The 12,782-nt window shown below is 38.0% G+C and overlaps 1 protein-coding gene across 3 annotated transcripts in view; it reads right to left on the bottom strand.

Moving 5' to 3' along the window:
• Positions 1 to 3,127: 3,127 nt before the first annotated feature.
• The window catches only part of GPCPD1 (glycerophosphocholine phosphodiesterase 1), a 62,894-nt gene continuing 53,239 nt past the window's right edge, over positions 3,128 to 12,782 (bottom strand). For 2 of the 3 annotated variants that reach the window (XM_024764231.1, XM_024764232.1), the window contains one exon: positions 3,128 to 6,518. In XM_024764231.1, the coding sequence (XP_024619999.1) occupies positions 6,329 to 6,518 (190 nt within the window). In that variant the 3' untranslated portion in view covers positions 3,128 to 6,328. The remainder of the gene's footprint in view (positions 6,519 to 12,782) is intronic. The other variant, XR_003005825.1, reaches the window with a different exon arrangement.

Raw genomic sequence — 12,782 nt, 5'->3', positions numbered from 1 at the left:
TTTTGGTTGTTTTAATGAATATAAGGAAATTCAATGCAAGCAAACTAGTTAGAAACTAAAAAGATTTACACTTTATATAGTGTATACAGTATACAGTGCATAGTTCCATTATTATAGAAACATCAGCTCTTAGGAGTACATATTTTTCTTTCCTTTTTTTTTTAAAATTAAAGTTCTTGAGACTTCCCTGGTGGCACAGCGGTTAAGAATCCACCTGCCAATGCAGGGGACACGGGTTCAAGCCCTGGTCTGGGAATATCCCACATGCCGTGGAGCAACTAAGCCCGTGCACCACAACTACTGAGCCCGCACTCTAGAGCCTGTGAGCCACAACTACTGAAGCCTGCATGCCTAGAGCCCATGCTCTGCAACAAGAGAAGCCACCGCAATGAGAAGCCCACGCACAGCAACAAAGATGCAACGCAGCCATAAATAAATAAATAGATAAATAAATAAAATTAAAAAATAAAGTTCTTGTTCCATTTCCATTAAAACAATATTTGTCTAAGATCAGTTCTATTATTCCATTGTATTTAATATTGAGGTAGATTCAACTCAAGAAGGTATAAATAAATCAAAATTAGGTAGAATTTTTAAAACTAAATTTAAGAGCAGTAATGAACAGGCAATAACTAAAGAAGAAACTGTAAGGGCAGTAAAAAACACTTGAAAATATGCACATAGGAGAGTTTATCTAAACTTTCAATGAATAGATGACTCTCACAACATATAAACTGTTTGACAAAATAGAAAAACCTGAAGAGCTTACTCATTTTATAAGGCTATCCCAAAGGTCTCTTAAACTAAACATAATAGCATAAGAAAACTAAGTCAATCTCATTTATGAGTGTAGATAATAAATCCTAAACAAACTAGCAAATCAGAAGTTCATAAATACATTTATACCACTTACTGAAAGGTAATCCAAATTCAGAAAATATATTAGCATCATTCACCACATTAAAATTCACAAATAACAACTAGAACTATATTCTAAATCTTCAAAAACTCACTGGATACATTCAAAACGTATCCCTTGGGGGTCAAGGGTGGGGGGGGGGAAGAGATCCTTTAGCAAACTAAGGAGAAAAGGAACATTTCTTAACTTGATAAAGGTCACCTACTAGAAACTTCAGCAGCCATCATACTTACTTCCTATGATAGGCAGGAAAAAAAACAAGGATGCCTACAACTGTTATTAGCTAATGAAACAAGGCAAGATAAAGAGCTGTTACTTAAAATCAGAAAAACACATTTGCAGATCAAATTTATCTATTTAGAAAATCCCAGAGACTTAATACATAACTATTTTGACTAATTGAATTCAGCAAAGTAGCTAGATAAGATAAAAATTAACTGCTAATTATTAGTGAAGAACGTATTTAAGGAAAGTAGTGTTTAAAATAAACTTTAAAAAAGTATACACCACCTAAACAGTATACAACACCTACAGGAGGACATAAAAATTCTGAATGGAAACACACCTGTGCTCTAAATATTTAGATGTCATATTTTTAAATACTAATCCTTCCCTCACATTAATCTAGAAAATCAATCCAACACTGATCAAGATCTCAAGGGGACTTTGTTGGCTTGAAAAGGTGATTCTTGTGTTATTAAACAAAATATGTGAAGCTTTTAAAAATTGAAAAAGGATAAATGGACCACTGACCTATTACATATCATAGTTAAAAGTTGTACTAATCACAAGGAAATAGGAAAATAATGCCACTTACTGAGATACAGCACACTAGAGGAGGTGGGATGGGAGCAGGTTTGGTGAAAGGAGGGAAAAAGAGTTTTGTTGAGGTACATTAAATGTGAGATGCCCATTAGAACTCCAAGTAGAGAAGTGGTGACAGCTGGATATATGAATCTGGAGCTTAGGAGAGGTCTGGGCTGCAGAGAGACACATTTGAAATCATGGGAAGCCATGGAACTTTTACTAGGTTTTAGTTTTCTTTCTGTGAAATTATATAATTTGGCTTTGCAAGTAAGTTTCAGAAGTTCACCCATCCCCCCTGTGTTTCTGTTTTCTATCTGAGGAAACAGGTAGACGTACGTTTGGATCAATTTAGTAAAGGACTAGACAAATTAATCTCTGTACTTCTTTTATTATTATTCCTGTACTAATATTACTTTCTTCATTATTTGAAAACACATTTCATCTTAATGTCATTTTCCTTTAAAATCACCAATAAAATTTTATCTCCTGCAAGGATGCAAAGTCTCTGACATCCCAAAATCCTTTCCACTGTTGTGATGGCCCCTTGATCCTCTCTGAACACAATAGTACTCTGGTGTCTGAATTTACAAAGGCTGTGCCCCAAACTGGCTTCACAACTTCTGACCTCCACCCCATTCTGCAAGGGCTTGAGAGCCTCATGAAGTCTTTGCTCCAATCCATGAGCTCTCCTTCTTACCTCCAACACATACTCCTGTGATGTTAATCATATGCTCTCTTACTTTTTTAAACATTTCACATCCATTTCTCAAACTATATAAACCCACTGAGATTATATTTTAATAAATTTTCACTCATGAACACCAAATAATGCAGTATTTCTAATATGCATACTTTGCTTTCTACCCCAAAAGCACATGATCCAAACCTAAAACATAAAGGAGTAAATCACTTGTATCCAAATTTAAATTAACAGGACTCCACTGTCAACCTAGAGTACCAAACCAGGAATAATGTGAAAAACAAAATGCAGTCAAGATGTGGTGAGTCAAGGCACAAAGGACAATGATGGTCCCTCAAGACTCATGAAACAGCGCCCCCCACAGGTCAGGTCACGCAACTTCTATCTGAGGCAGTACCTGCTTCACTTAAGGGGCACCGGCTGCAGGATTTAGGTGTACTGCCCTAGAAAGGGACAAGGCCTGGGGGAAAACTGTACCTTATCTGCCACTTATTCCTGTGACTGTCCCCATTCAGCATGGAATAGAAAATTGGTTGTGGTAACCCCTTAACTATGTGACCCCAAGAAACGGGTAGAGTGAGAACTCCATGTGTAAACATGCCAACGTACATGCACATGCAAGCTCACACACTCCAGACAACACGGCCACGCACACATGAAAACATGTATATTGTGAAACAATCTGAGTTAAGAAACTAGGATTGTATTCACCACCATTTATTTATCTAGTTCATAACTAAGTATAGAACACTATGGTAGTGCTAGAAATGCAATGAAGTCCTTGCCCTTAAGGGGCTTACAATCTTATTAGGGAAATATAACAGGCACATAAAAAGTGGGACTACAAGAAAGCATATGCTAAAGAATGCCACAAAAATTCAGAAGGCAGCATTGTATAAGAACACGGGTTTAGGAGTCACAAAGCCCAGTTCTAGTCCCAACCCGGTAAGTCAGTTAACTTGTCTGGGTTTATAACCCAGGCTGAAAATAAAACTGGTAAGATTTAGAGGCTGTCTGTACTTGTTTGCATCATGAGCTGAGGAATGTTTTTTGGAAGAGGTGGCACCTGAGCTGAACGCAGAAGGAAGACAAGGAAAGCGGTGCTGAGGTAGGCCTAAGCATGGGCTTCAGAGGGGAGAAGAAAGACGAGTGTCACAAGGAGCAATGGGAGTGAGGTCACGGGTGGCTGTGGCTGCCCTCAGGCACCACTGACACAGCAATGAGCTGTATTCCTCACATTTACATCCAGGCGGTTACAGTACATAATTCCGGACAGTGGAATTATCAGAGAACAATGGCAGCATTTTATCAAACATTTCACTCAGTTTCCAGAAAATATAAAATAATTTAACATTATACCTCTACATTTAAAACTGACATCAATAAACTGTTCCAACTGCCAAATGTAAACCAATTCAAACTTTACATTCTTAGTAAACATAACTAAATCTCTTAATTCAAAAAGACATTTGATACAAATTATCCCCACAATTCCAAAGTTTAGTTTCTACTATGTTTCATGCACTGTGGAAATAAAAATTTGTAAGACAAGGTCCCTGCCCCTGAAGTGCCTGCAGCCTGGTGAGACAAACCTCAACTATGTCTACCTAAAGTGTGCTATGATACATGGCATGATCAAGGAATGAACATTGGGCCATGGAGTAGAAAAGGTGGATTCATCCCTTCTTAAGTTTTGGCAAGGGTGCAGCGGAGAGAGGTCAATGAATGGCTTAAGGAGAAATGAGTTTGGCAGGGAGAAAGTATCAAGGAAAAAGAAGGCTTCCAGGCAGAGGTCACATGGCTACAGACAGGAAGTAGTGTAGGAATATGGCGTGGCTAGGGCCTAGCACAGGTACAGTGTAGCTGGAGCAGAGTATACAAGGCAATAGCTAGTGATATGGAAGCCAGGACCTAGTCCTATAAAAACGAGAGCCACTGCTTGCTATGAGTTAATCATCCACTAACCCTGGTGTTTATAAGGTTAGGAAGAGACAGGAAAGAAACTGAGCAGTGAGGTTCTATCCTTGTCATAAGCAATGGCTGTAAGCTCTTCTCAACAAATTACACAGTTCAGGAAACTGACCCCCACATCACTTCCTTTCCTGTTTTCTCATGATCTGCAGGTCTTCAAAATGGAGCCGGAACTGGAAAGGCACAGGGGAGGAGCAAACAAACACGACTTGAAATACACATATGGCTAATCAAGTTACTGTAAGGTAATGGTAATTGTACTGTACCCGGTCTGCAGATCAAGAAAAGTAATTCTTTTTCAGGAGTTTTCTAAAAGTGCCTAATTCACATCAAGTGATGGAAAATCTCTTTCAACATGAGAAGTATATAAAACCCCTGCAGAAGACTCCATTTCCTAAACTATTTTCCATTAAATATCAGTGTTACAAACACAATACCATAGGCTTTTAAAGCCTATCTTCACACAATTTAGATCTGACCAAAGCTGCATTGCTTGGCTTAAAAAAATAAAAAGATACAAATATATAATCCAAGTTTCAGGTTCTCAGCTACTACCAAATCATGTCAATACATGAATAAAATGCCTAGTGAGGAACATGCAATAAAAGGTATATGCAAATAAGCCATCCTTGCAGAGTAGACACTAAATTCCAATTTCTCATAATAATAATATAGAACCAATGCTATAAAAGTAACACCTTCTTGAAATTTCATTTTATAATGAAGAAAATAAATCTGTGTATTTTATTCAACATTCATTCATAAGTTACAGTTATGCCAAAACAATCTGCTTCTAATGAAAAAAACCTTGGTATAATCCTAACAACATGCATATACATTTAATAGAATCTTCTGCATTTCTAAATAAATTACATGCATGATATTCATTAACCAATAAAGAATACCGATATAAGAATTCAGGACATTTATTTTTCTGCACAGAGATTTAACTACCGTACAACACACACACAAAACAAACCCATAAAGCAACGGTGTGTAATAGGTAGTGAGAGACACTTAAGCATATTTAAAATGCCTACAAATAGGCTTTTTTTTTCCTTTTTTTTTTAGGCAACAAATTATTTTTCTGTCCTTGACACCTTCTCACACTCACCTAGCACCACAGATGCAAGGACTTACAGTAAACGTGTACTATCTCATGCTTAAAACAAAAAACATGCATTCAACAGAATTCATACATTATTATCTACTGTACTAAGTCTTCAATCCATTCTTTTAATACTTTATACATTAAGTTACCCTGCAGCTTTTTGAAATTTTAATATTTATGCAAAACAACTTTTGAAAGATTTATGAAACAAGTTTTCAAGGATCACCTCTAGGCTATTTACACAGGCATTGGTTTGGTTAAGTGGGGAAATGGCAGCAGCCTCAAGGTTCATACTGAATGAAAATGGTGTGAATGTCAATTCATGTCAAAAATACACAGATGGCACAAAGGTTTGTGCAGTTGGAATCACCAGTGCAAATGCATGCATTTGAGGTACTTATTTTTCCCATGGTCAGGTATAATTATGCATAGTCATGTTCCTTGAGTGCTAAATATTTCAGACCTGATCAAATGAGAAGCTGTAATAAGTGTAAATATGAGATATTTGTATAGCTAATTTCAAAGTGTTATGTTTTTAATGAATATTTGTTTAACATTATAACTTACATATTTAGTTTAAAATATTTACCAACCAATAACTTTTTTCATTGTAAAGAGACTGACTGGTAATTATACCTGGCCAAGTGATTTAAATAGAATACTTGAAATTCTAGCAAGAACTGTAGTGAAATATTAAAATACTTCATTATTGCTTCACTGGACTGAAAACCTAAAAGGCATAGATAAACAATGCTCAGTGATGAAAAGTGAATACCCAGAACAGCGATGCATGCCCCGAATGGTCTCCGCCCAATAAACACTAAGCATTCTCCACATTATCTATGCCATTGGCATCCACATGGATGTCAGGCTCCCCACAAAAAGACGAGGGGACAAAGCGGCTAACAGTGGGACACAAACAGCTCTTAAGCTCTGGCAATTCTTGCTTCAGACGTTCCAACTGCTCCACTTGGAATATATTTGGCTGTTCAGGCATCCAATCATATATCCTGTGATGAAAAAAACACAAAACATAAAATATGGTAATTTTATGGTTTACTTAGGACCTGACTTAACTTTTTCAGGAGAATTTGCTTACCGAATGCCTAAAACACCTATACTACAGAGTCCTCTTATTTTTTCTTTAAAAGATATAAGCATCAGTTCTATTCAAAAATATTTCTCTTCTCCCAGTCTTTCCAATAATCCAGAATAGCATCACTGCCTTTTGTACCCCTGAAGCAAAAGAGCTGATTATAAATTGATAGAATGTGAAATCTGTAGCTTATTAGTGATTCTTCAAGTATCTTTTCTCCAAGTTAATCCATCAGCAATGCCTCATTTGACGGATGGAAAGTTACTACATGGTAGAGCTGGAATTCCTATCCAGTTCTGACTTCAAAGCACTGAAGATCAAGATGAAAAGGACTGCTCGGGACTTCCGTGGAAGTCCCAGTGGTTAACACTCCAAGCTTCCAGATTGGTTCAAGATGGTGGAGGAGGACGTGCACTCACTCTCTCTTGCGACAGCACCAGAAGAAGTACAACTAACTGCTGAACAATTCTCAACAGGAAGACACTGGAACTCACCAAAAAAGACACCCCAAAGGCAAAGGAGAAGCTGCAATGAGATGGTAGGAGGGGCTCAATCACAATGAAATCAAATCCCATAATCGCTGGGTGGGCGACTCACAAACTGAACAATTACACCACAGAAGTCCACCCACTGGAGTGAAGGTTCTGAGCCCCATGTCAGGCTTCCCAACCTGGGGGTCTGGCAACGAGAGAAGGAATCCCCTGAGAATCAGACTTTGAAGGCCAGGGGATTTGACTGCAGGACTTCGACAGGACTGGGGAAACAGAGACTCCATTCTTGGGGGGCACACACAAAGTAGTGTGTGCACAAGGACCCAGGGGAAACTAGCAGTGACCTCACAGGAGACTGAATCAGACCCACCTGCTAGAGTTGGGAGGGTGTCCTGCAGAGGCGGTGGGGGGGGCTGGCTGTGGCTCACCACGGGGACAGGATACTGGGAGCAGAAGTTCTGGGAAGTACTCATTGGTGTGAGCCCTCACAGAGCCCACAATTAGCCGCACCAAAGAGCCTGTAGGCTCCAGTGCTGGGTAGACTCAGGCCGAACAACCAACAGAGAGGGAACTCAGCACCACCCATCAGCAAACAAGTGGATTAAAGTTTTACTGAGCTCTGCCCACCAGAGCAAAACCCAGCTCACTAGTCCCTCCGATCAGGAAGCTTGCACAAGCCTCTTAGATAGCCTCACCCACAAGAGGCAGACAGCAGAAGCAAGAAGAACTACAATCCTGCAGCCTGTGGAAGAAAAACCAATATCAAAGAAAGACAGACAAAATGAAAAGGCAGAGGACTATGTCCCAGTTGAAGGAACAAGATAAAACCCCCAAAAAACAATTTAATGAAGTGGAGACAGGTAACTGTCCAGAAAAAGAATTCAGAATAATGATAGTGAAGATGATCCAGGACCTTGGAAAAAGAATGTAGGCAAAGACTGAGAAGATGCAAGAAATGTTTAACAAAGACCTAGAAGAATTAAAGAACAAACAAACAGAGATGAATACAGTAACTGAAATGAAAAATACACTAGAAGGAATCAATACCAGAATAACTAAGGCAGAAGAACAGATAAGTGACCTAGAAGACAGAAGGGTGAAATTCACTGCCGCGGAACAGAATAAAGAATGAGAAGAAATGAAGACAGCCCAAGAAACCTCTGGTACAACATTAAACGCACCAACATTCTTATTATAGGGGTCCCAAAAGGAGAAGAGAGAAAGAAAGGACCTGAGAAAATATCTGAAGAGATTATAGTCGAAAACTTCCCTAACATGGGAAAGGAAACAGCCTCCCAAGTCCAGGAAGCACAGAGAGTCCCAGGCAGGATAAACCCAAGGAGAAACACACCAAGACACATAGTAATCAAATTGACAAAAATTGACAAAATTTAAAAATTGACAAAAATTAAAGACAAAGACAAATTATTAAAAGCAACAAGGGAAAACTGACAAATAACATACACGGGAACTCCCATAAGGTTAACAGCTGATTTCTCAGCAGAAACTCTGGAAGCCAGACGGGAGTGCCACAATATGTTTAAAGTGATAAAAGGGAAGAACCTACAAGCAAGATTACTCAGCAAGGATCTAATTCAGATTTGACAGAGAAATCAAAAGCTTTACAGACAAGCAAAAGCTAAGAGAATTCAGCACCACCAAACCAGCTCTACACAAAGACTAAAGGAACTTCTCTAAGTAGGAAACACAAGAGAAGAAAAGGACCTACAAAAACAAACCCATAACAATTAAGAAAATGGTAATAGGAACATACATATCGATAATTACCTTAAATGTAAATGGATTAAATGCTGCAAGCAAAAGACACAGGCTTGCTGAATAGATAAAAAATACAAGACTATATATATGCTGCCTACAGGAGACCCACTTCAGACCTAGGGACACATACAGACTGAAAGTGAGGGGATGGAAAAAGATATTCCATGCAAATGGAAATCAAAAGAAAGCTGGAGGAGCAATACTCGTATCAGATAAAATAGACTTTAAAATAAAGAATGTTACAAGAGACAAGGAAGGACACTACATAATGATCAAGGGATCAATCCAAGATCAATTACAAATATATATGCACCCAACATAGGAGCACCTCAATACATAAGGCAACTGCTAACAGCTATAAAAGAGGAAATCAACAGTAACACAGTAATAGTGGGGGACTTTAACACCTCACTTACACCAATGGATAGATCATCCAGACAGAAAATTAATAAAAGAAACACAACAGGCCAGATAGATTTAATTGATATTTATAGGACATTCCATCTGAAAACAGCAGATTACACTTTCATTTCAAGTGCACATGGAACATTCTGAAGGATAGATCACATCTTCGGTCATAAATCACACCTTGGTAAATTTAAGAAAACTGTAATCATATCAAGCATCTTTTCCGACCATAACACTATGAGATTAGAAATCAATTAGAGGGAAAATATGTAAAAGCCATAAACACACAGAGGCTAAATACTAGTAAATAAACAAGAGATCACTGAAGAAATCAAAGAGGAAATCAAAAAATACATACAGACAAATGAAAACAAAAACACGATGATCCAAAACCTATGGGATGCAGCAAAAGCAGTTCTAAGAGGGAAGTTTATGGCAATATATCCTACCTCAAGAAACAAGAAAAATCTCAAATAAACATCTAACGTTTTACCTAGAGGAACTAGAGAAAGAAGAACAAACAAAACCCAGAGTTAGCAGAAGGAAAGACATCATTAAGATCAGAGCAGAAATAAATGAAATAGAAACAAAACAATAGCAAAGGGCTTCCCTGGCGGTGCAGTGGTTGAGAGTCCACCTGCTGATGCAGGGGACATGGGTTCATGCCCCGGTCTGGGAAGATCCCACATGCCGTGGAGCGGCTGGGCCTGTGAGCCATGGCTGCTGAGCCTGTGCATCCAGAGCCTGTGCTCAACAGGAGAGGTCACAACGAGAGGGCCGTGTACCACAAAAAAAAAAAAAAAAAAAAAAAAAAGCAAAGATTAATAAAACTAAAATCTGGTTCTTTGAGAAGATAAAACAACCTTGATAAACCTTTAGCCAGACTCATCAAGAGGGAGAGGACTCAAATCAGTAAAATTAGAAATGAAAAAGGAGAAGTTACAATGGACACCACAGAAATAAAAAGCATCATGAGACTACTACAAACAACTATATGCCAATAAAACTGACAACCTGGAGGAAATGGACAAATTCTTAGAAAGGTATAACCTTCCGAGAGTAAACCAGGAAGAAATAGAAAATATGAACAGACCAATCACAAGTAATGAAATTGAAAGTGTGATTAAAAATCTTCCAAGAAACACAAGTCCAGGACCAGATGGCTTCTATCAAACATTTAGAGAAGAGCTAACACCCATCCTTCTCAAACTCTTCCAAAAAACTGCAGAGGAAGGAACACTCCTAAACTCATTCTATGAAGCCACCATCACCCTGATACCAAAACCAGACAAGGGTATTACAAAAAAAGAAAATTACAGACCAATATCACTGATATAGATGCAAAAGTCCTCAACAAAATACTAGCAAACAGAATCCAACAAAACATTAAAAGGATCATACACCATGATCAAGTGGGATTTATCCCAGGGATGCAAGGATTCTTCAATATATGCAAATCAATCAATGTGATACACCATATTAACTAATTGAAGGAGAAAAGCCATATGATCATCTCAATAGATGCAGGAAAGGCTTTTGCAAAATTCAACACCCATTTATGATAAAAACTCCAGAAAGTGGGCATAGAGGGAACCTACCTCAACATAATAAAGACCATATATGACAAACCCATAGCAAACATCATTCTCAATGGTCAAAAACTGAAAGCATCTCCTCTAAGATCAGGAACAAGACAAGGATGTCCACTCTTGCTACTTTTATTCAACATAGTTTTGGAATTCCTAGCCATGGCAATCAGAGAAGAAAACGAAATAAAAGGAATCCAAATCGGAAAAGAGAAGTAAAACTGTCACTGTTTGCAGATGACATGATACTACACACAGAAAATCCTAAAGATGTCACCAGAAAACTATCAGGGCTAATCAATGAGTTTGTTAAAGTAGCAGGATACAAAATTAATGTACAGAAATCTCTCGCACTCCTATACACTAATGATGAAAAAATCAGAAAGAAATTAAGGGAACAATCCCATTCACCACTGCAACAAAAAGAATAAAATACCTAGGAATAAATCTACCTAAGGAGGCAAAAGACTTATACTCACAGAACTATATGACAGTGATGAAAGAAATCAAAGACAACACAAACAGATGGTAAGATATACCATGTTCTTGGATTGGAAGAATCAATATTGTCAAAATGACTATAGTACCCAAAAAAATCCACAGATTCAGTACAATCCCTATCAAATTACCAGTGACATTTTCTACAGAACTAGAACAAAGAATCTTAAAATCTGTATGGAGACACAAAAGACCCCGAACAGCCAAAGCAATCTTGAGGGAAAAAAATGGAGGTGGAGGAATCAGACTCCCTGACTTCAGACTATACTACAAAGCTACAGTAATCAAGACAATATGGTACTGGCACAAAAACAGAAATACAGATCAATGGAACAGGACAGAAAGCCCAGAGATAAACCCACACACCTATGGTCAACTAATCTATGACAAAGGAGGCAAGGATATACAATGGAGAAAAGACACAGTGTCTTCAATAAGGGGTGCTGGGAAAACTGGACAGCTGAATGTAAAAGAATGAAATTAGAACAGTCCCGAACACCATACACAAAAATAAACTCAAAAAGGAATAAAGACGTAAATGTAAGGCCAGACACTATCAAACTCTTAAAGGAAAACAGGCAGAACACTCTATGACATAAATCACAGCAAGACCCTTTTTGACCCACCTCCTAGAGAAATGGAAATAAAAACAAAATTAATAAATAGGACTTAATGAAACTTCAAAGCTTTTGCACAGCAAAGGAAACCAGAAACAAGACAAAGAAACAACCCTCAGAATGGGAGAAAATATTTGCAAATGAAGCAACTGATAAAGGATTAATCTCCAAGATTTATAAGCAGCTCATGCAGCTCAATAACAAAAAAACAAACAACCCAATCCAAAAATGGGCAGAAGACCTACACAGACATTTCTCCAAAGAAGATATACAGATTGCCAACAAACACATGAAAGGATGCGCAACGTGACTAATAATTAGAGAAATGCAAATCAAAACTACAATGCTGTATCACCTCACACCAGTCAGAATGGTCATCAAAAAATCTACGAACAATAAATGCTGGAGAGGGTGTGGAAGAAAGGGAACCTTCTTGCACTGTTGGTGGGAATGTAAATTGATACAGCCACTATGGAGAACAGTATGGTGGTTCCTTAAAAAAACTAAAAATAGAACTATCATATGACCCAGCAATCCCACTACTGGGCATATACCCAGAGAAAACCATAATTAAAAAAAAACATGCACCCCAATGTTCACTGCAGCTCTATTTACAATAGCCAGGACATAGAAACAACCTAAGTGTCCATCGACAGATGAATGGTTAAAGAAAATGTGGCACATATATACAATGGAATATTACTCAGAGATAAAAAGGAACGAAATTGGGTCATTTGTAGAGACGTGGATGGACCTTGAGACTGTCATACAGTGTGAAGTTAAGTCAGAAAGAGAAAAA

This window comes from Neophocaena asiaeorientalis, unplaced genomic scaffold (assembly GCF_003031525.2).
Source record: "Neophocaena asiaeorientalis asiaeorientalis breed wild unplaced genomic scaffold, Neophocaena_asiaeorientalis_V1.1 scaffold400, whole genome shotgun sequence".
NCBI lineage: Eukaryota > Metazoa > Chordata > Mammalia > Artiodactyla > Phocoenidae > Neophocaena > Neophocaena asiaeorientalis.
The sequence above is the reverse complement of the archived record's forward strand: the minus strand, read 5'-3'. Positions and strand labels throughout refer to the sequence as shown.